Consider the following 21,745-nt stretch of genomic DNA (forward strand, 5'->3'; position numbering starts at 1 on the left):
TCTATATCTGTGCTTTTTGAGCAACGTCCCCTCTATCCAACCCCAAATGAGTGTACTAACCCTAACACAGTCAGACAGTCTATTTCTGTTATTGATTTTTTATAACAATTGTTTCATAAGAGAGGTAAAAATGTCTGACATCTACCTGAACCTGCATAACATAATAAAGAAGGACATCATACTGTACATTTCTGTAAATAGATATATATTTATCTATTATTATTAAGTAACCAACCAACAAAACATGAAATATTTCATTGTGTCATGAAAAATCCTCAAGGTTTATTTCTGTATTTTCTTTTTTATCTTATTGTACCTTTATAGAATGTGCAGTTCCAGTTTTTGGCAAAGTGATGAAATATTGTCAATACACAAGGTCATAAGAAAAGAAAAAATATTTATTTGAATTTTCAATCTTAAGAGTTCACTTGCAAAAACAGAAATCTTCTCATTGACTAATTTTCCTAAATATTTTTTTTGTTTTCTTTTTGTAATGCAGGGAATATCAATCAAACTGCTGCTTGTTTTGATTAAACATCTTAAACTTTTTTTTTTAAATCCTAAATTAAGTATTTTTAATGTGCAGTCAAGGGGAAATCATTTAAAAATGGTGCTGCTTTTTCAGTTTAAGTGTGGCTCTTTATCTGTTTTTACCTGTGTTTCAATTGAACTCTTCTTTTGCACATAAGTGTGGAAAATGAGGAAGAAAGTTTAATGTCAAAACATTATTATTAACTTTTATCTTCAGATTGTTGAAGTGAAATCAATAAAAAAAATAACAGATATACAACAAACTTGCCCCCTAAATATAAAGAATTTCAGATTTTAACCATCTTCCCCTAACAATCCTTCTGAACACATTCGAGGAAATAATTTTGAGGTATGTGATAAAGACCAACATTTGCATCCCAGTCAGTTTTAAGGAAATGTCATGAGTGTGAAACAGACTCTAAAGCTCCCACTGCTGTCTAAAGGAACTCACTGCATTAATAACTCTATATCCATATTCTGTATTATAAGAAAGACTATTTTCCAACCAATGTTCACACATTACAAAGGAGTGGTTGAAAGTATACAATTTAAAATGAGAATTTTATATAGAAGCACATGTATTTATACGTGAGGGAGAAAAAGAAGTACAGATGTTAACACAATTGAAATTTTGACACAATTAGACTTTTTGAAAAGATCCTATAGCTGCTAGGTAGTCACTGAAATCATTAAGTTAATAACCCAAAACATGAGGCATAGGATCATTCTATGAATCCATCAATAAATTAGAATAATGTCAGTGAGCAGCCTTAAAAAAATGTTCTTTAAACTGACATGACATTTTTTGTTCCATTTCCAAATGACCGCTGGCAGAGATTGCTGGCTCTCGTATTAATTCTCCAGGTTTTCAAGGAAAAATATATCTATCATAAGTAGAAATAATGAAGTTGAAGAGCTGATGCCCCGAGGAGCAGTCACAAAGAATTATATCTTTCTTTAACACAGGACACAGGCAAAAGATAAGTACCTGTCAGTTGGCATACTTTCTGCTACATGTGCCTATCAATAAAAGAGATTATTTTCCCCAGTTATTACAACAAAGATCTGCGGGGCTGGAAGATTGCACCTTTAATGAGAAGGAATGATTTCCTCCTGCACACTCACAACCACACTTGAAGTGAGTGAGCTGTAATGCCATCAATTTCCCCTGTCTCTCCACATTTTTTTTCAACAACTTATTAAAATGAAATATTGCCAACATTAATTCACAGGGATTATTTATTACATTTTAACAGGATTATGGTGTGCAAAGCTTGATTTGGGATTCACACACTGTATTGTGATATCGTGGTTTAGCAGTCAAATTCTGCAGACTTGTTGTAATTAACGGTGGCAAAATAGATCATTGCCAAATGATACGTCGCTCCATGGCTAATCTTTGTGTACTGAGATGTTGGAAGGATGCGTTCAGTGGATGGAAACTTGGATTTTGTGTCCGCTTGTCACTCTGCGTGCACTACTTTTCTGTTTAAAGAGACTCCACTTTATGTTATAGCATCTTAAAGGCGTAGTGGTGTCTGACATTGATCTCCTGTCTGCTTTTCTTCACACACACACTTTTGCAGCCATGGTGTAATGCACTGGAACAACCATATAGATGCCTCGGTAATGACGATATAAAGAATGCCAGTGTGTGTACCTCGATGACAGCAAAGCAATAACTCGTACAGGCACCTTATCATATTCAGCAGAAAATCCAACACTTGCAAAACACGTCTTTAATCTCAAAAACATGTCCGCTTCATGAAACCTGCCATTAGTTATACTGATGAAGGAGCATGACTTCATACCTTAATTGGGAAGTAATGTGAAGGTCCTCAGAACAAATCTATTATAAATGGTCTGAGCAGACATCACATGCAGGGGTCTTTCAGACATACCATACTCTTTAGCCACATCATCACGCTTCGCCCGGTCGTATTGTGTTGTGGAAATTTTCCATGTTCTTTGTTACTGCAGAAAGGGTTACATTGAAGGTAATGGCTTTTGAACATTGTATTTATGCTTGCTTTGTTTGCTTGTGTGTAGGAAGAAAATGGATCTATAAAAGGATGTGAAACAGGGAAAGCAATCAAAAGTCTGGCCTTCACTGTCACTGTGCTGCTAACAAAAATGTTACAAGGCTAGAAGCTGCTGAAGTACCTGCAGACGCTGCAGACAGAGAGACATCTCTCTTTCTTGCCACTGAGAGGTCCTCCTCTCTAAAATGTTTTTCTTCATTATTCCTCATGTAAGATACATGGGTTTTTATTCAGGCGTCTTTCTCTGCAGATTAAGTAGATGTCCAAAGTACAAATAGCAATTAAAGTATGTTAAGAATACAAAGCAGAAGCATGTGAAGAGTTAAATTCAGCAAAAACAGATAAAAGCTATTATTAAAAGTAATAACTTGACTCCCTTTTTACTGATTTTCCCTTATGCACAATTAATATACATGATTGAGGAAATTTAAAAAAAGGTTTGTGATATCTTATCAAAACAACTCAGCAGTAGTTTGATTGATATTCCTTGAAGTGCACAAAAAACAAAACATGATTTAGGAAATGGATCTGCAATCTGCAAATAAACTCTTCACATTACATTGAAATGATGTGTGGAAAAGTCTGGAACTTTCAGCATTTTTAATTAAAGCACAGTGAAGTTGTTTGTGTGAGAAATAAAATGGGTCAAGTGGAACAGTGCCCTTTGACAGTCCTTTTCAAAAATGGAATGAAACCTGGGAATAGCAGTGTTTTTTTTTCAAAGAGATGGCACCCATACAAACTCTTACAGGAGACACAAATGAAGTTGAATGTCTAAAAGCAGACCTCTGCACTTTGATATTAGTGCAGACAGGTGTAAAAATATACATAGCTAACACAGAGCAATAATAAGAGATTTATGTATGTAGGGCGCAAAGGAAATGCCGAGCCGTTGCCTGGTGCTGTCAGGTTCATTTTCCTGTTGCGTCATTCACCATGCCAGCACACAGTGCAGCCAAATATGGCAGAATCCTCTATTTCTCATACCACGTGCATCATGAGCTCTTGTCAGGCAAATGGCAGATGTCGGAGCACCATGGGTTGTTGGATGTTTGCATGTAAGAAATGAGTAAACAAGTTGAAATATTTCCCCCTTAATTTGATGCACAATGCATGTTGACAGCTAATTCAATTCATGCAGATTTAAGATCCAGTGTCACATGTCGGGTCCTTTCTGCTCAGATAAATAAGTTAGTTTAGTGGCAGGCGGCTAATAACGCCATATCGCCACTCGACGTGGCGAATCAGGCGTTTCTATTTGTCCTGTAATATTATCACCTCATTGTGACCCTATCTAACCTTTTACCTGTACAGTCAATACACTCAGAGGTGATAAAAGACCATGAGTGAATGGAGTGTGTGTAATGTTGCAGCCAGCAGCGATTACAGAGGTAACATGAACACTTGGAAGCGATACTGAGACAGGGCTTTTTGTGCCTTCTAAATTGCTGGACAGCTCCAGGGCTGACATTTAAAACATAACATCACCAAACAAAAACACATTAAAAGAGAAAAGCTGAGCAGGGGGCTTTAAGCAAAACCTGAAATTCAAGTTTTGGCGAAGGCAACTGACCCAAATTTGCTGCCCCTTCTTCTCCTTAACATGCTTCTGCAAGCCCGGGCCCTGGGGTGACGTATCCCTTACACAGGGATTGCCAGTGCATTTACATAGCATGGTTAATGAGAGATCAACACCAGGAAAGCGCCTTGAATATAAAGCTTTCTTGTAAAAATAATGAGCGAGCGATTGATCCATACTCAAACAAGCCGGTTTGCTGAGTTAATACCAAAGGCAGATTATAGCCAGTGCCAAAAGTGCCCTGGCGTGCGACGCCTTTTGCTTAGAGGGTCCCCAAACTTGTCATCACATTAGCACATGGTCAAGGAGTACATCCTACCACTCTCATAATCTGCTTTCCTGCACAATTAGCCTTCTATAATAAGGCAGCTGCCTGACAGCCGGCAGGGAGAAAAGAGGGAAATCACTGAGTTCCACATAGGATGGATGGATCGTTTACTGCCACTGAAATATAGACTCTCTGAGGTGATGCTCGCTCCAACTGATCACCTACTACTGGCCTTCACATTAGGTCTAAACGTTATGACAACATGGAGGCTTGCTTTTCTTTATTGTGCCAAGCATCTATTGCACTTTGATGAAGCCAGACAAAGGAGGGTAAGGGGGGTGGAGGGGTGGGGGTTGAGAAGAGAATGAGATAGAGAGAGAGAGAAGGAGAGAGAGAGGGGGAGAGAAGGAGAGAGAGAGAGAGAGAGGTAGAGAGAGAGAGCACCCATGGCCAGGGTAGATGTGTTTTTAGCTCAGAAAATCTGAGAGAATCAGATGTTGGAGAGGGTAGAATGGCAGGGGATGGCAAGTTTTCTGAATAAAATAATAGATAATTTCATTCCGACAAAGGCGAGGAAACTATGGGCAAGAGAACAAAATAGCAGGAAAGGATGGAGAAGGGAAGGGGTTTGAAAAGAATAAGAAGAATTCAGTGCTGCTTCTTGCAAGGGAAAAGAAAAAAAAAACATTGATGACACCCGGTTCCATTCTTCCGCTCTCCCCTTTCTCTGCTCCTCGCCTCGCAGCACGGCGGGCTAAGCTGGGAGCTGTAATGTCATTAAATTGCAAATGCTTTTTTTTCATTTCCGACACACACTGTTTACTTATCTGGCAAAAACATATGTTGGAAGGAATCCGTTAAATTCTGCCCATTGCCTTGGGTGAAAGTGCAATAGAAACGGGCCCACTGAGCTCCTTCTGTCGTCTCCTTTTAGCACTTTGCCTTATCTACAAGGCTGCTTAGCAGCAAACTGGCGAGTTCAATGAAAAATGAAGATACAGTGCAAGATTAGGGAAGAACAGTGAGGGGAGAAATGCTTGGAGAGAGGGTCATCCCATTGCAAATGATTTCACTCCTCTCCATCTGCATAAATGACTATTTTTAAGGCATCTCCAGCGTCTGTATATTTTTCTCACTCTGCCACACATTTAATTTCACGCCCCGTGTTCTGAATATGCTTAAATGCATATCTCTGATGCACCTTTAAGCCAGAGGAAAGAGGATGGGGGGGGAGTGGGGAGGGTACGAAAGCAAAATTAAAGATAAAATGGTGTGATTTGCACTACAAGTCTATTACTTTATGGCATTTACATATAGTTTACCTCTGCAATTCCAAGATTTTTTTTCTACCACCTTCCTATCAGTATTTGGGCTTGTATAAATATGTATAAATCTTTGTTGAGAAAAAATAGAATTCCTAGCACTGCACTGGAAAGTTTGAAGGGTGCACTTTCTTGCTTCAACTTCTTCTCTTGCTCCCATGAGACTGTCAGCATATCTGCTGGGGGTGTTCTCTCCCTGCTTGCCCCAACAAAGACACAGGCTTCAAGCACTTTGTGCCCCGTGATCCTCAGATACTCCTCCCCTCAGTGGAGACGAGCGCGGGGAGAGGGATCCTGGGTCAAGGCTTGGCCATGGCTTTAGAAGGAAGGGGCCTGGCAGAGCCTGATGTGAGCGAGGAGCAGCATCCTTGTCAAACAAGTGGGTGAACAGCTCTGTGAAAGCACAACACGGACTCCAAGTATGTCATGAAGGTTGTCACAGAAGGCATTTACAGAAGACCCCAGCCTCCCACGCAGGGCTCTTATGATGAATAGTGACTGCATGTGTGCTGCTTCTACTATCAGGTGTTGTTCTACAGAGGAAGTTTGAGCTGCGAGTGCAAAGCCCGCCCCTAACAGCACAGAAGAGGAAGGCTGTGAATTGGCCTGGGAATGAAAAGGAGAGAGAGAGAGGCTATTCAGAGCACGATTCCTTTCCTTCATTGTCTGCCCGCTTAGATTTGAATACGCTCACTCAAAGCAGACGAGAAAAATGCTTCAGACCCTCGCATTGTTGGCTTTCTCTCTTCTTTTCTATTTGCAATTAAATGCATTTCAAATGGAACAACTGTACAGAAAGCATTCGTGATAAGAAGGAATTCCATTGCCTTTAACCTCCTTTGTAATGGCTTTGCAATTTTTGAGCACTCTTATTATAAGAATTGCACAATCAAAACATATCTTTGAATAGAAAATGCCATACAACTTAAGTATTGCTTCATTGAAAATTAAATTGCATTTAAAAATCATTTTTAGTCCTCTGTGTTCCTCATTTCTTAAGCCACTCTTAGTGTTTCTGTTTTGTTGCTTTGTGTGTAACATTGTGCCTTGACAGGACCCTTGTGTCCTGAGCAGTATCACACACACTGGTCCTAAGCATGGGATGAGATCAGTCAATTAGAATTAATGTCATTTGGTCATTTACAGCTAAACACCCTCCATATGCATTGTGTTTGCTTTGTGTGCAAAGCATCAACTGCAAAACCAATCTCATCCTCCAGACATGAATTTTTGAAGGATTTGAACGCTGTAAATAACTCCAAACCCTCTCTTACGAGGTTTACCCCTGGAGCACTTTGTAACTTATCAGGGCTGCCTTGTGCCTCCTCTAATGCCTGCATTATGCTCAAATGTAAATCGGTAAGCTGCCAGAGAGGTGGGCGGGAATCAGTGAAGAAAGAATCACTGAAGGGTCTAGCCAATATTCTGATTGGGGCATAGCAAAATAAACAGTATAGTTTTGTTTTTTAGAAGCCAGATGTTTAGTTTTTTTTGTTGTTTGCGAACAAAAATATATCACACTACTCTGTTATATTCACAAACAATAGTTCTTTAGTGCATTGCATTACTACAGATTTTAGCTTAAATAATAAAAAAAGTGAGACTCCTGCTTCTAAAATATCATATTTAAAAAAGTTTCCAGGGTTTTCTTTTTCAAAATGCCAAGAAATAAAGAAAAATCTAATATATTCTGAGCGAATGATGCCCAGGGGTCTGTTTTGTATTTCTAATTTCCATCTCTAATGGTACAAGAGACTGATTAGTAATTAGGACAGATGCATTTAAATGCATGTAATGAGCGTTATAAGTTTCCCATATGCCGTGCACTTCATACAGATGGAAACGGATAGCATCTTCGGCAATTTAAACGCATGTTGACCTTTAATGGCAATTAATCTACAACACACTTCTTCTTCATGCTGCTCGTCCTTGAATTGGCTTTATAGTGTAATGAGTATATCATCGGAATCTCCCAAATAATTGACCTGGAGCATGTTCCCGAGCATAACTATTAATCTTATTTTCCAGTGAATAATTTGATCAGTTTGCAAGAGAAGTGGGTTATACAAGTACAAACTAGTGCAGAGGGATATGTGGCCCCTAGATATTAATTTGGAGATGGATAGGAGTCTTAAAGAGGATTAAAACTCTATGCAGGCTAGTCATTTCATACGGCTGCATACCACCCAGCCCACTGTATATACTGTCAGTCACCGCTTGGCATGGTTGAGATTTGAAATGGTGACAGTTAAAGTACAAAGATGTCCAATCCTAGACTATTTCATGGCATATTTCTTGGATCATCCTGAAGGAAATGCAAACTGTTAGGGGCCAGTCATTCCAGTGAACCAGGGCCACCAGAAACAGCAACACTGCCCCCCTGCTATTGTCTGCAGACACTGCAGCATCTCGCTCTCTGTCTGCACTCTGTCACTCTCTCACACTCCAATATACGGTCAGAGTGAATGTAAAGGAGGCATACTACCACAGCTACTCTTGATATTGGCAGAGCACATTTTTAAGGACCTATTTTACTTTTTTATTTTTTACATTTGTGCCTTTTTTAAAGCAAAAAAGTAACTAAAATGTCCACATAATATCAGAAAACATAACTGGATCACTGCAAAAGATATAGAACATTAATGCAGGATATTTAAACAGTGTTGTTTTGCAATATAAACAGAAAAAGTGTGCTAGAAATGTAGTAAATAAATGGTAGATACAACAGACAAAGTAGCTTTAATGTTTTCTAATAGGATATAGAGAATAATATCAATATTTTTATCTTAATGTCTGAATAATTACAAACATCAGTTAGTATTAGACATATTTTGTTAATTAATTAGCTTCATACTTAACTGTCATAAAAGTATTATGCAACATTTTGTAATTTACAGGTGATCACATGACCTGTGCAAAGGTTTTAAAGTCATAATGAACTACAGGCAGCTTGTATTTTGAAAATTGAAACCAGTTCATATAACCTGATTAATAATGTGAGCTTCCGTGCTTGAGATGACTAAACCTTCACATTGTTTATGTGACCTGTGGTCTATTCTCCTCTGTTTTATAACAGTTTAGTTTATTTGCATTTTGACAAAAGTAAAAACACATTCAATTTGGTATGTGCTCATTTAAACTAAATATGAATATGGATAAGAAACCCAAAAGCCCAGCAGGGGTTGTGGAGTGGCTCCTCACATTACACAACATAATAAATGAAATAATAAAAACAAGCAAAACATATTGATTGGTTGCTTTCAACCAGTTTTTAGGACGCTTAGCTCTCCTGTTCTGGTAAATGTACTTGAAGTGGCCTCAATTAAAATTTTCAAAGGCCTGCTCTTATTTAGCAAGCACCTGATCCTATAAAACGTATCCCGAGTGGGTAAGGTGTTAAGCGCAATATTCACAAAGCTGTCAAGAAAATGGGTGCTTGCCTCCATCCACATAGTAACAAGTAGACGATTTCACAAATGAGTAATCACCTGTTTCTCTTTGAAAGACTATTAACAGAGTGGTTTCATTTGTCCTCTTCATTATGGGCTTTTATCCACATGCTTATATTGAACCTCGGAAAAGGAACTCAGAATGAAAAGATAGTGAATAGATGCGTTTTATAACTGCTAAGTGATATGCAAATCACAATCTGTTCTTGCCACTATTTAAACATAAATATATATATATATTATATATCTTTCCATGATGTTCTATGTTAATAATAGAAATCTGTTATTTTATTCTAACATTTCCTTAAACTGATCATGAGAAGTTGCCAAATAAAATGTTTTCTTTTTTAGATGAGATCCATCATCCTTTAAGAAAAAAATTGTCACGCACACAATCATGCCATTATATGTGGCAGCTTGTTTCTTTCACGGCTCTCTGGCACCATCCTGTGTTTCAGGAGGAATAATGGATTCTGTTTATTTACCCATTTTTCAAGAAGTCAGTTTTGGGTAGAAGAAATGTGTAGTAGCAGTTCAAAAAATGGAAGCAAATAGTATCTGAGATTAATAATCATGTTCAGATAAATTTACATGGATATTTATGCAATGGCTTTTCAGCACTGCAGCTTGATTAATGGATGTTAGATCACTGTGGCAATTCATTGTTATTAAAATTAGTTTTATTTTATATAAATTACTAAATTCAATAATTAGCTATAAAATCAGAAAATAATTGAATAACAAATATAAAAACAACCAAAAATAATAATAAATTCCAGATGCTGTGTCTCTAAATATTATTAAATAAGTGTCTATAAGTTTACTTTTTACTCAGTTTAATTATGTAAATTATGTCAGTAAATTATGTTTTTTTTAAATAATTATGTTTGTTATGATAATTATTATATTATTATGTTATTATTTCAAACATGGACCAGAATGACGAATATTATTCAGCTGCTAATACAATTCCAAAACAGTTGGGACATTGCCTTAAACATAAATAAAACAGAATATGATCATTTGCTAGTCCTTTCTGACAAATATCTAATTATACAAAGACAGTGGATAAACTTTTGTTTTTTGTACAAACAGATTGTCTTGATTTTTTTTACACAGAGTTCCATTTTTTTTGTAAATGGGGTTGTACCTTGCCTTTGTTAAGCATAAAAATGCTTAAAATATAAGGAATTCATGTAAAATCCAATGACTTGAACTGTAACTGTACAACTGTAATACATGCACACAGTGTGTTACGTTCATATGCACCAGTTTGTATTAAAGGTACTCATTGGTGCACGTTTACTTGTAATTTTGTCTTCTTCCCCAAATTAGTTTGCTAAACCTTTAAGCAGGCATATTTTGTTTTGGATTTGCCAACATGTGATTTTATCTCCTCTTTAATTCAATTTATGGATTATGCTTGTCTGCATGCAAAACATCAAATTCTCAAACATCCCGAGCCATGACTGTGAGGAACAAACAAGTAATCTGAAAATTCATTAGCATCAGACACACCCTGGGCCTGAGCATTCATTTCCATCTCACTAACACACTCTTAAATGTTTCCTTCTTTTTAAAAAAAAAATGATTTTGAATTTTTACTGACATAAATGTGCAATCATTTCTATACCGACATTCCAGCCGACTCCTTCCAGGAATTCTGCTCTAATCCTGTTGAGTGCAGTGAACCTCACACGGCCTGTTGTGTAAAAGACTCGCTGGTCACACATGAGTTTTCTCATGAGGCCATGTTTACGTCTGCTCTATGCACAGACTCTGGTTCTAATCTCATTCTTCACTTTTTATGTGATAAAATGACCCAATAAGAAGACTTTATGTAATTTTCTTATGGGTAAATTTAGATTCAGACCCTGGGATTTTTGTATTATAACAAAACTATACTGTTATTTACAGTAAAAATAATTTTCTTGTATAAATGATGTAAGAAGGGAAACTGACTCTTGGAAAACAATGCTTGGTAACGCTTTATAATAAGGTCCTTAATAACCATTAATTAACAAGTAATAAGGCATTGTTCTCGCTTTAGATCTGGTAGTTGCAAAAAAGCATAGTTAACTTATAGTTAACTTATAATAGATGAGCCATAAAGTATATTTTAATATCAATAAGCAAACAAAATACGATTAATAAAGGCATGGCAAAGACATAATGGGCGGGTCATGGGTGTTTGTAATGCCATTATTAACACTTATCTAAGCTTATAAACACACAATAATGTTAATAAGCATCTTGTAAGGACTTACAAGGGCCTTATTACTTGTTAATTAATGGTTATTACAAGGACCTTAATATAAAGTGTTACCCAATGCTTCTATATGATTGCTGTGGTACCATCGCTGTGGTTCTCAATCAAGTAATGCAAATAAATTCCCCATTCTAAGATTTTTTTTTTTCTCCACAACCATCTGGTGACCCTCAGAAATGTTCGTGTGAATCCAAACCCCCTCATTGAAGAACCACTGCTGTAAAGACCAGCCTTATCATTAATAAACAGCCTCAAAAAAATACAACAGGTGAATGATAGTCATAAGACAAATAATGTTTATCGGTCCGCTGTTAAAATGTGCACGAAGCTAATCAATTTATAACTTTCTTAACAACAGCATTAAGTCAAAGCCTTTAGAAATCCCTCCTATAACTTTCTCATTGCTGTGGAGGAATACAGTCTCCTCTTAATAACTGTACTTAAGCTATCAGCAGTCACATGCCGGCCCACTGGAATGCATCAGGAGTGTGGAGTCACAGAGACAAAGCATCAGGAGTTTCTCCCACTATAAAGCTTCTTTGATGGGTGTGGAGCGCCTGCTCCTGAACAAAGGCTGCTTAAAGAAAACTCCAGCTGAATCATACAGTAGTTGTACCTAGAGGGTAGTGAGAAACAAGTCCATACACCGAATCATCCCCCTAACATCATGACTGCTGACGAAAACACAGAGGAAATGATATTCTGGCTCAGAGTCACAAGTACAACCTCATGGATGCTTGAATGTGAATGTACAGGCAAATAAAGCATGATGAGGGTAACAAATATTAAACAATTCCATCAGATAATCTTGTTCCACAGTGATATCTTGCATTAGCAACATTAGCAGTGGTGTAATGTAACTAAGTACATTTACTTAAGTACTGTACTCTTTGGAACCTGGTCTCACAGGAATCCGTGAAATAGCCACGGATTTGCTTAACTCAAAATCCGTGGAATATTAAAAATTAATATTTTGACTTAGTTTCTGCATAAAAATGGATTTGTATTACATTTCTAGCGAGAAATATATGTTTTATTTTCTAAATCTTCACTCAGTGAATGTACATAATCACTTTGTATGTTGGAATAGCCACGGGATATATGACTGTCATTAACTTGCATTGCAGCAAAATCTGTGTCAGTTTCACGGAAATTTGAGTGATTCCGTGGCTATTCCACGGATTTTGAGTTAAGCGAATCTGTGGCTATTTCACGGATTTCTGTGAGACCATGTTGACTCTAGTACTATTTTGAGGTACTTGTACTATACTTGAATATTTCCATTTTATGTAACTTTCTACTTCTACTCCACTACATTTTGAGTCAAATATTGTGCTTTTTACTCAACACTACACTACATTTAGATGACAGCTTTAGTTACTTTACAGTTCAATATTGACAATGAATAACATGATTTATTAGATATTTTTTCCATTAAACCTCATAACAGTATATTAAGTAGTTAAAAGGAGCCCTATCTTTACAAAATGAAAATGCTGCTTACATAAATGCATCAGTACAAATAATCTAATAATATATTAAGTATATGTACTGGAATCTCTGTGGTTCTGCATTCTGCATAATGAGTACTTCTACTTTTGATACTTTAAGTACAGTTTGTACTTTTTCTTAAGTAAGTTGTGAATGCAGGACTTTGACTTGTAGTGGAGTAATTTCACAGTGTAGTATTAGTACTTTTACTTCGGTAAGAGATCTGAATACTTTTTTCCACCACTGAACATTAGCCACTTCCGACAGAGCTCTGGAGATTGTCCATCTTAACATTAAGATACTGAGACCTTAATAAATCCTCAGTTTTGGTCTTTTTAATGTTGATGTTAACAATATATTGCCATGCAAAATGTTTAACATTGATTGTACCCGCATCAGTCTGCTGGGGTACAGCAAAGCACACGCAGAACTGCAGTACACCATAACACTACAACCAGGAGTAATAATCATTGCACTTTGTTAAGTTTATGAATGAATATGATTCAGTTTGGCGACATGGTGGCGTAGTGGTTAGCACTTTCGCCTCACAGCCATCCTTCTGTTTGGAGTTAACATGTTCTCACCGGGTACTCCGGCTTCCTCCCACAGTCCAAAAACATGCAGCTTAGGTTTAATTGGTGACTCTAAATAGCCTGTAGGAGTGAATGAGAATATGAATGGTTGTCACTCAGAACTCTCAACACCCACACAGGATAAATTAATTAAAAGGTGCAATAAAACGGACATGTGCAATACAATTGATATGTGCAAAACATACAATCTACCTCATTTATAAATTATAGCATTTTCAGTAGCCATTTATTTATTTTCATACTTATTTATTACATCACAATCTTGTTTTTGTCCTTGTGTAGCTCTGTATTATTAATTTTTTTTTTACTCATGTTGTTTTGTGTTATGATTGTCTTACTATGCACCTTATGCAGTGGCACTTTCAATTTCGTCGTATAGTTGCCTATATAATGACAATAAAGGCTATTTGATTTGATTTGAGGTCTGTCTCGATGTGTCAGCCCTGTGATTGTCCTCAGACCTGTCCAAGGTGTATCCCGCCTCTCAATCAGTGTCAGCTGGGATCGGCTTCAGCCCCATGCAACACGAGTTTGGATAAGTGGTTAAAATGAATGAATGAATGACTGAATTTGCTAATGATTATTTTGGATGGGCAGGGGACATGTCCTTCTGTCTGGCTATGTTTCTATTTCTTTCTATCTTTGATACTCAGGTCTCTCTTGCCAAAAAGATTTTGATCTCAATGAGATTACCTGATCAAATCAACGTTATATGAGTAAATGAGGGAATATCTTCAGTAATAGTGACCATCGCTCTAATAGAGTTTCACAGACTTGACCTGGCAATGAGCATTAAAGCGATTCTGGAGGCTTCAGGTGGCATGACTGACTCCATACTAAAACTCTTCATGTTTTTTTAAATTTCATTTTAGAAATCTATGTTTGTAGAGATGGATTTAACCTTTTTTTAAAAACACCATAGTAAGTAAATTAGGTATTTTTTCTTTTATTTTCACTAATCGCTCCTCTTGAATGTATTGTTGAAGAAATACATTTGGTAAGTGGTGCAAAAACTACATTTAAACAATAATAACATACAAAATACACAGAGATAATAACATAGAGATAATCCGTGTGCGTCCTACATGTCCACCTGATGCCGATGAACGAGATACTGAGTCACATGTAATCCAGTCATGTATCATCACTTGATTCTTTGAAGAAGTCTTTGACGCAGTTGAGATTATTATCAATCACTGACAGACGAGGAATATTCTGCCTTTAGGGCGTTTGAGGAGTTTCAGACTCTTTCAAAGAAACTTTGAGCTTCTTGTTCTTAAAGGGCCGTACGAGTGTTTAGGCCCAGCTAGACTCTTCAGTTTCTTAAAGGCTCACCAGTCTGGAGGTTGGAACCAGTCCTTCAATCTTGTGTGTTTTATAAGTTATATCATGTTTTTGATGTAAAATCTCAATCTGAAAAGTAACTTTACCTGCTAGACAAAAGTAAAATATTATGTTTGACTCTAAAATGTAGTGGAGTAGAAGTATAATGGAGCATTACGTGGAGATGATTTTGCTGCATGTATCAGGATGGATCATTTGTGAAATATAAGCACATGGTGAGAAACACGTCTCTCCTCACATGCACAGCACACAGTGTCAGCTGAGACCTGGGGTGAAAAGTTTGGTAAGTGACACAGAGAGAGGAGAATAGACCCCACTAAAATAACAAGCTTCACAAAATTCTGAAAAATGTAACTTCTGGCTGGATTAAAGTGATTAATCCCCCATAAAAATTTACATAACAGATTTACAGAAGGGGCCTGGACTCAAAATCTGGTTTTCTCAGACAGTGTGGCTGAGAATGACTGCACAATAACCATTTGTTTTGCATTTTAATTTTGAATGTGTTATTTGAATGATCCTAAAATTGTGCTTATATACATATAAATACACAGTTTATTTAGTATTTGACCAATTTCAAATGCATATGAGGGCTGAACAATCTCTCTTTGAGGCTAAATCTGACTGTTTTATCTGCTCATTTTTCTCAGATTTACTCAAAGTAAAAATGAATCAGACACACTTTAGTCTTTTGGTATAAAGTGGCCATACAAGTCTTTATAGACCCTGCAGGCAGTTCCTTGGTATTCATCCAGCTCACAGCTCTGCTGTCAGGTGATGATCACAAGACCGAAGGCTTAATCCTCCTCAGCTCTACAAAAGCAAGAACAGAAATTAGAGGCTTTCTTAATGTGCATGTAACGAACTGGAACACAACATGAATTGGCTTTAAGTGTTGTTTCCACAGATGTTAAAACTATCACTGAATCTAATTTGAAAGATACACAACTGGGGAGCGTAGAAGACTGAGATTCCACACTCCTCTGGGGGAACTAATTGGCCGCATTACTGCTGAAAGTTGATGTAGAAGCTGATTCATCATCACTGACTGGAGGAAACAAACAGGTGAAATATGAAGAACGCTCTGGGTCTCGGGCTGCTTTGTTTGCTCCTGTGGCCTGAGCCTGCAGAGGCTCAGTTTCCTCGAGTGTGCTGCACGGTGGAGGGGATCGTGTCCAAGCAGTGCTGCCCTGCTCTGGGACCAGATGCTGCTAATGTGTGCGGATCTCTGTCGGGGAGAGGAAGCTGCATGGCTGTTCGAGTCGACAACAAACCCTGGGGAGGACCGTACAGACTGAGAAATGTGGACGACAGAGAGAGGTGGCCCACCAAATTCTTCAATCAGACTTGTAGATGTACTGGTGAGTCCCTTTGATTAAGTGCTTTTAACAGATAATGGCTCAACCTGGATCATCATCAACATTTGACACATTCTCTCTCTGTGTTGCAGGTAACTTTGCAGGGTTTGACTGTGGTCAGTGTAAATTTGGCTGGACTGGACCAAACTGTGACCAGAGGAAAGCCCCCATAGTACGGAAGAACATCCACTCCCTGACCCCCACAGAGCTGCAGGAGTTCCTCGATGTCCTGGAACGCTCTAAGACCACCACCCACCCAGACTACGTGATCGCCACACAACACTGGCTGGGACTCCTGGGACCAAATGGAACCGATCCCCAGTTTGCCAACATCTCCATCTACGACTTCTTTGTCTGGCAACATTATTACTCTGTCCGGGACACTCTTCTGGGTAAATGAGCAAAATTAAAATATAATAACATCTGAATGTATTAATGGGTAGTAGAATAGATAGAAAAGAAACAGCAATAAAATACAATAAAATACACATAATTAATAACAATACAATACAAGACAATAAAATAGATATATTGGACAGGGTAAAAGTCATCAAAGGGAAAACACCATTTATCAAAATGAGCTCTGGTAATGGAGTAATTCTTTTATTATTTTGCCCAAGACATTTCCAAAAATTATGATAATTTAAACCTAATTGAACATTCAGGTTTGCAATTATGAAATGTTAGTAATTGTAAGTAAGCAAAATCTTAGTCTATCATTATAGAAAATACAGGTCTGTGTTATTGTGTTTCTCAATGTTATTGGAATTATAACAATTACCAGCATCAGGAAACAGATTTAGTTATTAAATAATAAAAACAATTAAAAGGGGACACTGCAGTCAATTAAATAAATTAAGACAATTACTTTTTATATGCCAAGTTATCTATAATGTATCGTATTAATCGTATTAAATATGTACTACAATTTGCATACATTTCTAGAACAGAAATGTGACCGTTATATAGGGCCAGGTTTAAAATTATTGTTTAATTTTGTTAAAATATTGGAGTTAAAGCTTTTATCAGAGGGACATTTAAATATCTATTTGCATCACTCCATAAATCAGAAAATACTGTAAACAGCAATGAAAAAACATTTTTCTTTGCCATTTTTTAGTAATAAATTGTTGTATGACTCATGTTATGAATTTATATATGAATAAACCCCTCTGTAAAAAGATATTTATTTGACAATTTAATAGTGTGTAACCTTATTGCTTGTGATCACCTGGTTTCCCTGCAGGTCCTGGTCGTCCCTTCAAAGCCATCGACTTCTCACACAAAGGACCAGCATTCATCACCTGGCACAGATATCACCTCCTCAGCTTGGAAAGAGAGTTACAGGTATGAGTAATCTTCTGAAATTATATCATGAAACTAATAGCTTTTTGGCACATTGACTGGATATTACACTATTTAACAGTGACGCTGTGTCGCTGTGTAAATTAATATTTCTCATTTGGGGTTTTCAGCTTTTAATTGTGTTATTTTTGCTCATTATAAATGTATCTATTGTTAAATATCAATAATTGAGACATGACTGCTGCCACTTCTAAAACTATGAGTACTAATATGCCATGCCGTTAAGAAATCTAACATAATTAAGTTAGTGGTCTTCTGTTTGTCTTATATTAAATTCAGAGTTTTGAAGACTGGACAGATGCTGGATATAAATGTAGCAGATTTGTACTCTAAACATTCTGTGAATCCTTCTCCAGTGTAGTATAGTTATGGTATCAGACTGGTGAAGACAGTTAGAGAACAATTAGATATTAGATTTTTTGCCCTCATTTTCCATGTTTTCCCCAAATTATGTCAGTCTTTTAGGCTTTCTATTATCTCAAATTACTTGATAAAGGTGCATATAACTGATATAAATCCCCCCCAAAAATCTCCAGAAATGACGTGACTTTCCCCATCAGTCTCCGGCCCTGTATAGGGTCAAATGTTAATGTAAACATGTTTAACCCTCTGAAATCTTGGGCTATTTTGTCCTTTAAAAAATCTGCTAAAAAAATCTTTGGTATCAGTTTTTTCAGCGTTACCTCACCTATACATCCTGATAATTCAATTTTAACTTGGACTTACTTGATTAAAATGTTGAACCCAAAAGAAACTAAGGAAAACATAAAATCTGATCTTGAAAATTAAGTTTCAATACACAGAATTTTACATGTTGCAAATGTGTATACAGGTTGCAAATTTTACATATAACAGGTAAAATGAGGATAATCTCTAGTTCTATATTTTTATACTAAATATATTTACATGAAGAAGTAATGTGCAGGTGATTTCATGGACTCCAGAGGGTTAATAAACATATCTATAAAATGTGTCCCTGCAGAGACTGACCGGCAACGAGAACTTCGCCGTCCCTTACTGGAACTTTGCCACGGGGCAAACTGAGTGTGACGTGTGCACCGACTCTCTGCTGGGGGGCCGAAACCCAGACAACCCGTCTCTAATCAGCAACCAGTCCAGATTCTCCAGATGGGGGGTGGTGTGTGACAGGTTGGCACAGAATACTGATGGGAGGGAAAACAGTTACGTGTTTTGATTGGTGGAAATTCATTTAAAAATTTCAATTATTTCATTATTTTTCCAGTTTGGATGAGTACAATCGTCTGGTGACTCTTTGTAATGGCACCAGTGAGGGTCCCATTCAGAGAGGGATAATGGAAAGAGCAAACTCATCTCTGCCCACGATGACCGACGTCAGAAGCTGTCTTGGAATCAGAGACTTTGACAGCCCTCCGTACTTCACCAACTCCTCCTTCAGTTTCAGGTACAACCTGAAAACAGTTTAGCATCAATAATCATTTGAAATGTATACCCGCTATTTCTTCTCCTCTCTTCTATTTTCCTTACAATTAGTGTTTAACAAACTTTGTGCTTTGTGACTAATAGAAATGCTCTTGAAGGGTACGACAAACCAGACGGAGAACTTGATGAATCGGTCAACAACCTTCACAACCTCGTGCACTCCATGCTCAATGGAACCAGCGCTTTGTCTCACTCCGCAGCCAACGACCCCATCTTTCTGGTCAGATTCTAATTTCATGGTTTACTCTAAAATGACACGGTAGAGTTGCTGTTGTTAAAATCACCATGTTGTTCCCGGTTGTTTATCCTACAGTTGCTCCACGCTTTCACTGATGCCATCTTTGACGAGTGGATGAGAAGGTTCGTTCCATCCAACGCCACCTTCCCAGATGAGATGGCCCCCATTGGTCACAACAGGGACTACAACATGGTTCCCTTCTTCCCTCCCATCACCAACGAGGAGATTTATGTTACATCAGACCAGCTGGGATACTCCTATGCCATTGCCCTGGATGGTGAGTAAACATTCAAATAATTACCCTAGCTTAAAGGAAATAGTTTGACATTTTGGCAAACAAAAACTTATTCACTTTCTAGCTGAGAGTTAGATAAAAAGATTGATTCTTAAAACACATCCTCATGACGTCTGCCATTGACTCCTAAAACAACATAAACAGCTCTTCTCAAACAACATATAGCCTATAATGTATAATATCAATATATGTATTTGATGCTGTATAACGGTTGCACGATTGTAGTTCTAAACATGGGGCTCTCTGACTGTTATAAAGAGGCTGTTCTATATAATACTGTGAAATGACTGCAGTTGGTGAAAGTACAGGTAACAAGTAACTAGTTGCTTAGGTTCAGGCAACAAAAGTATTTAGTTAGGTTTTGGAAAAGATATATGGTTTGGGTTCAAAGAATTATATAAATGAAGTATTACGTGATGTGGTTATGAACTAACGTTATCAAGTAGTTAGGTTAAAATCTCTGACTTTGACGATCACACAAGGCAACACAAACAACGAGATAATGGGTTAAAACCCTACGTTTGTTACACATGAAAGTTAAAAAGGGAGACGTAAGAGATCTCCTGGTTGAAAGTCCTGTATTTGTTTGACTTCCTCCTTCGCTTCTGTTATAATTACTACGGCCACTAGAGGTCGCCATCTGACAACAAACGTAAATATGGGTCTTCATGAGCTGCTTGCACAGATGACCTATATGGTTTTTCTTGGGGGATTTTCTTGGGGGATTGGGGTTGCTTTGACTCCTAAATATGAGGCTAGGTTAGCTTAGCTTAGCATAGCCTAAAGACTGGAAATGGGGAAACTGCTAACCTGGCTCTGTCCGAAGGTAAAAAACAGCCCAAAACTTTAACTTATTAACGTTTGATTGACAAAAGTTACACTTCTTCAATATATAAGAGGACGCTGGCATACTTGATGCATTAGATCATGGTGCAATACTGTAAACATGCTGCTTTTCCATTTTTCCCCCTTAAAGGCATTGTCTACCATTGTTGTTGTTGAATGTTTTTAAATTGCCATATGTTGGGGAGTTTTTGTTGAAGGCTATAGAAAGGGCTATAAAGTAAGTTTTCAAGTCAGTAATTGTGAGTAATTGATGTCTATTTACAGCCTCATCAAACATATCTACCAGTCCCCCATTTTAAACATTGTATTTTAACATGATTGACATTTAGTTTTATTTCTCCTGCAAAAAAAAAGAAAAAAAAGTTTCTATGAATATCTCCACCTGTGCTCCATCTTTACAGAAGCAGATGGAGGGCCGGGTGTATTTGTGCTGGGCTCCACTCTGGGGGGAGTCTTCATCGGTCTCCTGGTGCTTCTCCTTATCTTTGTGCTCTACCTGCGTCAACGGAGAAACAGAGGCTTTGAACCTCTGATAAAAGCAGACTTCACAAATAGAAAATACACAGAGGAAGCCTAGATTCCCCCCGTTGTTTTGAAACACACTTCAGTACTTACACATACCTGAGAGAGACGGAGCAGCCAATCACCAATGTTTTGTAGGCCCCACTGTGATGCAAGAGGAAGATATTAATCCTGTATCTGAGCTACACCTGTACTTTTTAGATATTAAATCTAATTTCATAAAAGAACAATTATGTAAATCATGTAATACCCATTGAAAAAATATTAACATATTAAGACCAATCAAAATGAATGTATATTTTAACTTTAGCATTCGTTTTAGTGAGCTTAAATCATGACCCCATTTCCATTTTTATGTACTTTTTTTTTTTTTTTTGCAACAGCCACCACAAATACAAATCTATTGGAATGTTTTTAATAAATATTTATTCTCAAGAACAGTAACAAAACACAAATGCAATCATCTTAATTGCACTGGAAAACAATAAGGCATATTTCTCAACTAGTTCTTCATCCCTCTTAGTTTGAAATTACATCAAACTCTGAGCAAACTTCACCTCATGAGGATTTGACTTCACACTGAAATGCACTGATTGTAAAAAATGTTGACTTATAGCATTTCCTGCTAATTATATTTTTCAGATAATGTGTCTGACCAGACATCCATTTTTAATATTTTATTGCAAAAATATTACCATTAAAAGTTCAATGATACAAAACATAAAAAGGGCATCCTGTAAGATCAATATTCATAATAAAGAATCCTTTTTAA

General features: G+C 37.2%; 1 protein-coding gene across 1 annotated transcript; it reads left to right on the forward strand.

Moving 5' to 3' along the window:
- The first annotated feature begins 15,960 nt into the window (after window positions 1-15,960).
- dct (dopachrome tautomerase) lies at window positions 15,961-21,287 on the forward strand. Its single transcript, XM_059343082.1, has 8 exons — window positions 15,961-16,249; window positions 16,339-16,638; window positions 17,493-17,593; window positions 18,594-18,760; window positions 18,855-19,034; window positions 19,157-19,292; window positions 19,386-19,587; window positions 20,853-21,287. Exons 1-8 carry the CDS (start codon window positions 15,961-15,963, stop codon window positions 21,026-21,028), a joined length of 1,551 nt encoding a protein of 516 aa, XP_059199065.1. The 3' UTR covers window positions 21,029-21,287.
- Window positions 21,288-21,745: the final 458 nt, after the last annotated feature.

The sequence above is a fragment of the Centropristis striata genome, chromosome 10, assembly GCF_030273125.1.
Source record: "Centropristis striata isolate RG_2023a ecotype Rhode Island chromosome 10, C.striata_1.0, whole genome shotgun sequence".
In the NCBI taxonomy this organism is placed as follows: domain Eukaryota; kingdom Metazoa; phylum Chordata; class Actinopteri; order Perciformes; family Serranidae; genus Centropristis; species Centropristis striata.

Coding starts and splice junctions, on each gene's coding strand:
- dct (XM_059343082.1), top strand. CDS start 15,961: ATGAAGAACGCTCTGGGTCTCGGGCTGCTTTGTTTGCTCCTGTGGCCT. Junction 16,639..17,492: donor TGTCCGGGACACTCTTCTGG/GTAAATGAGCAA, acceptor GTTTCCCTGCAG/GTCCTGGTCGTCCCTTCAAA. Junction 19,035..19,156: donor AACTCCTCCTTCAGTTTCAG/GTACAACCTGAA, acceptor TGTGACTAATAG/AAATGCTCTTGAAGGGTACG.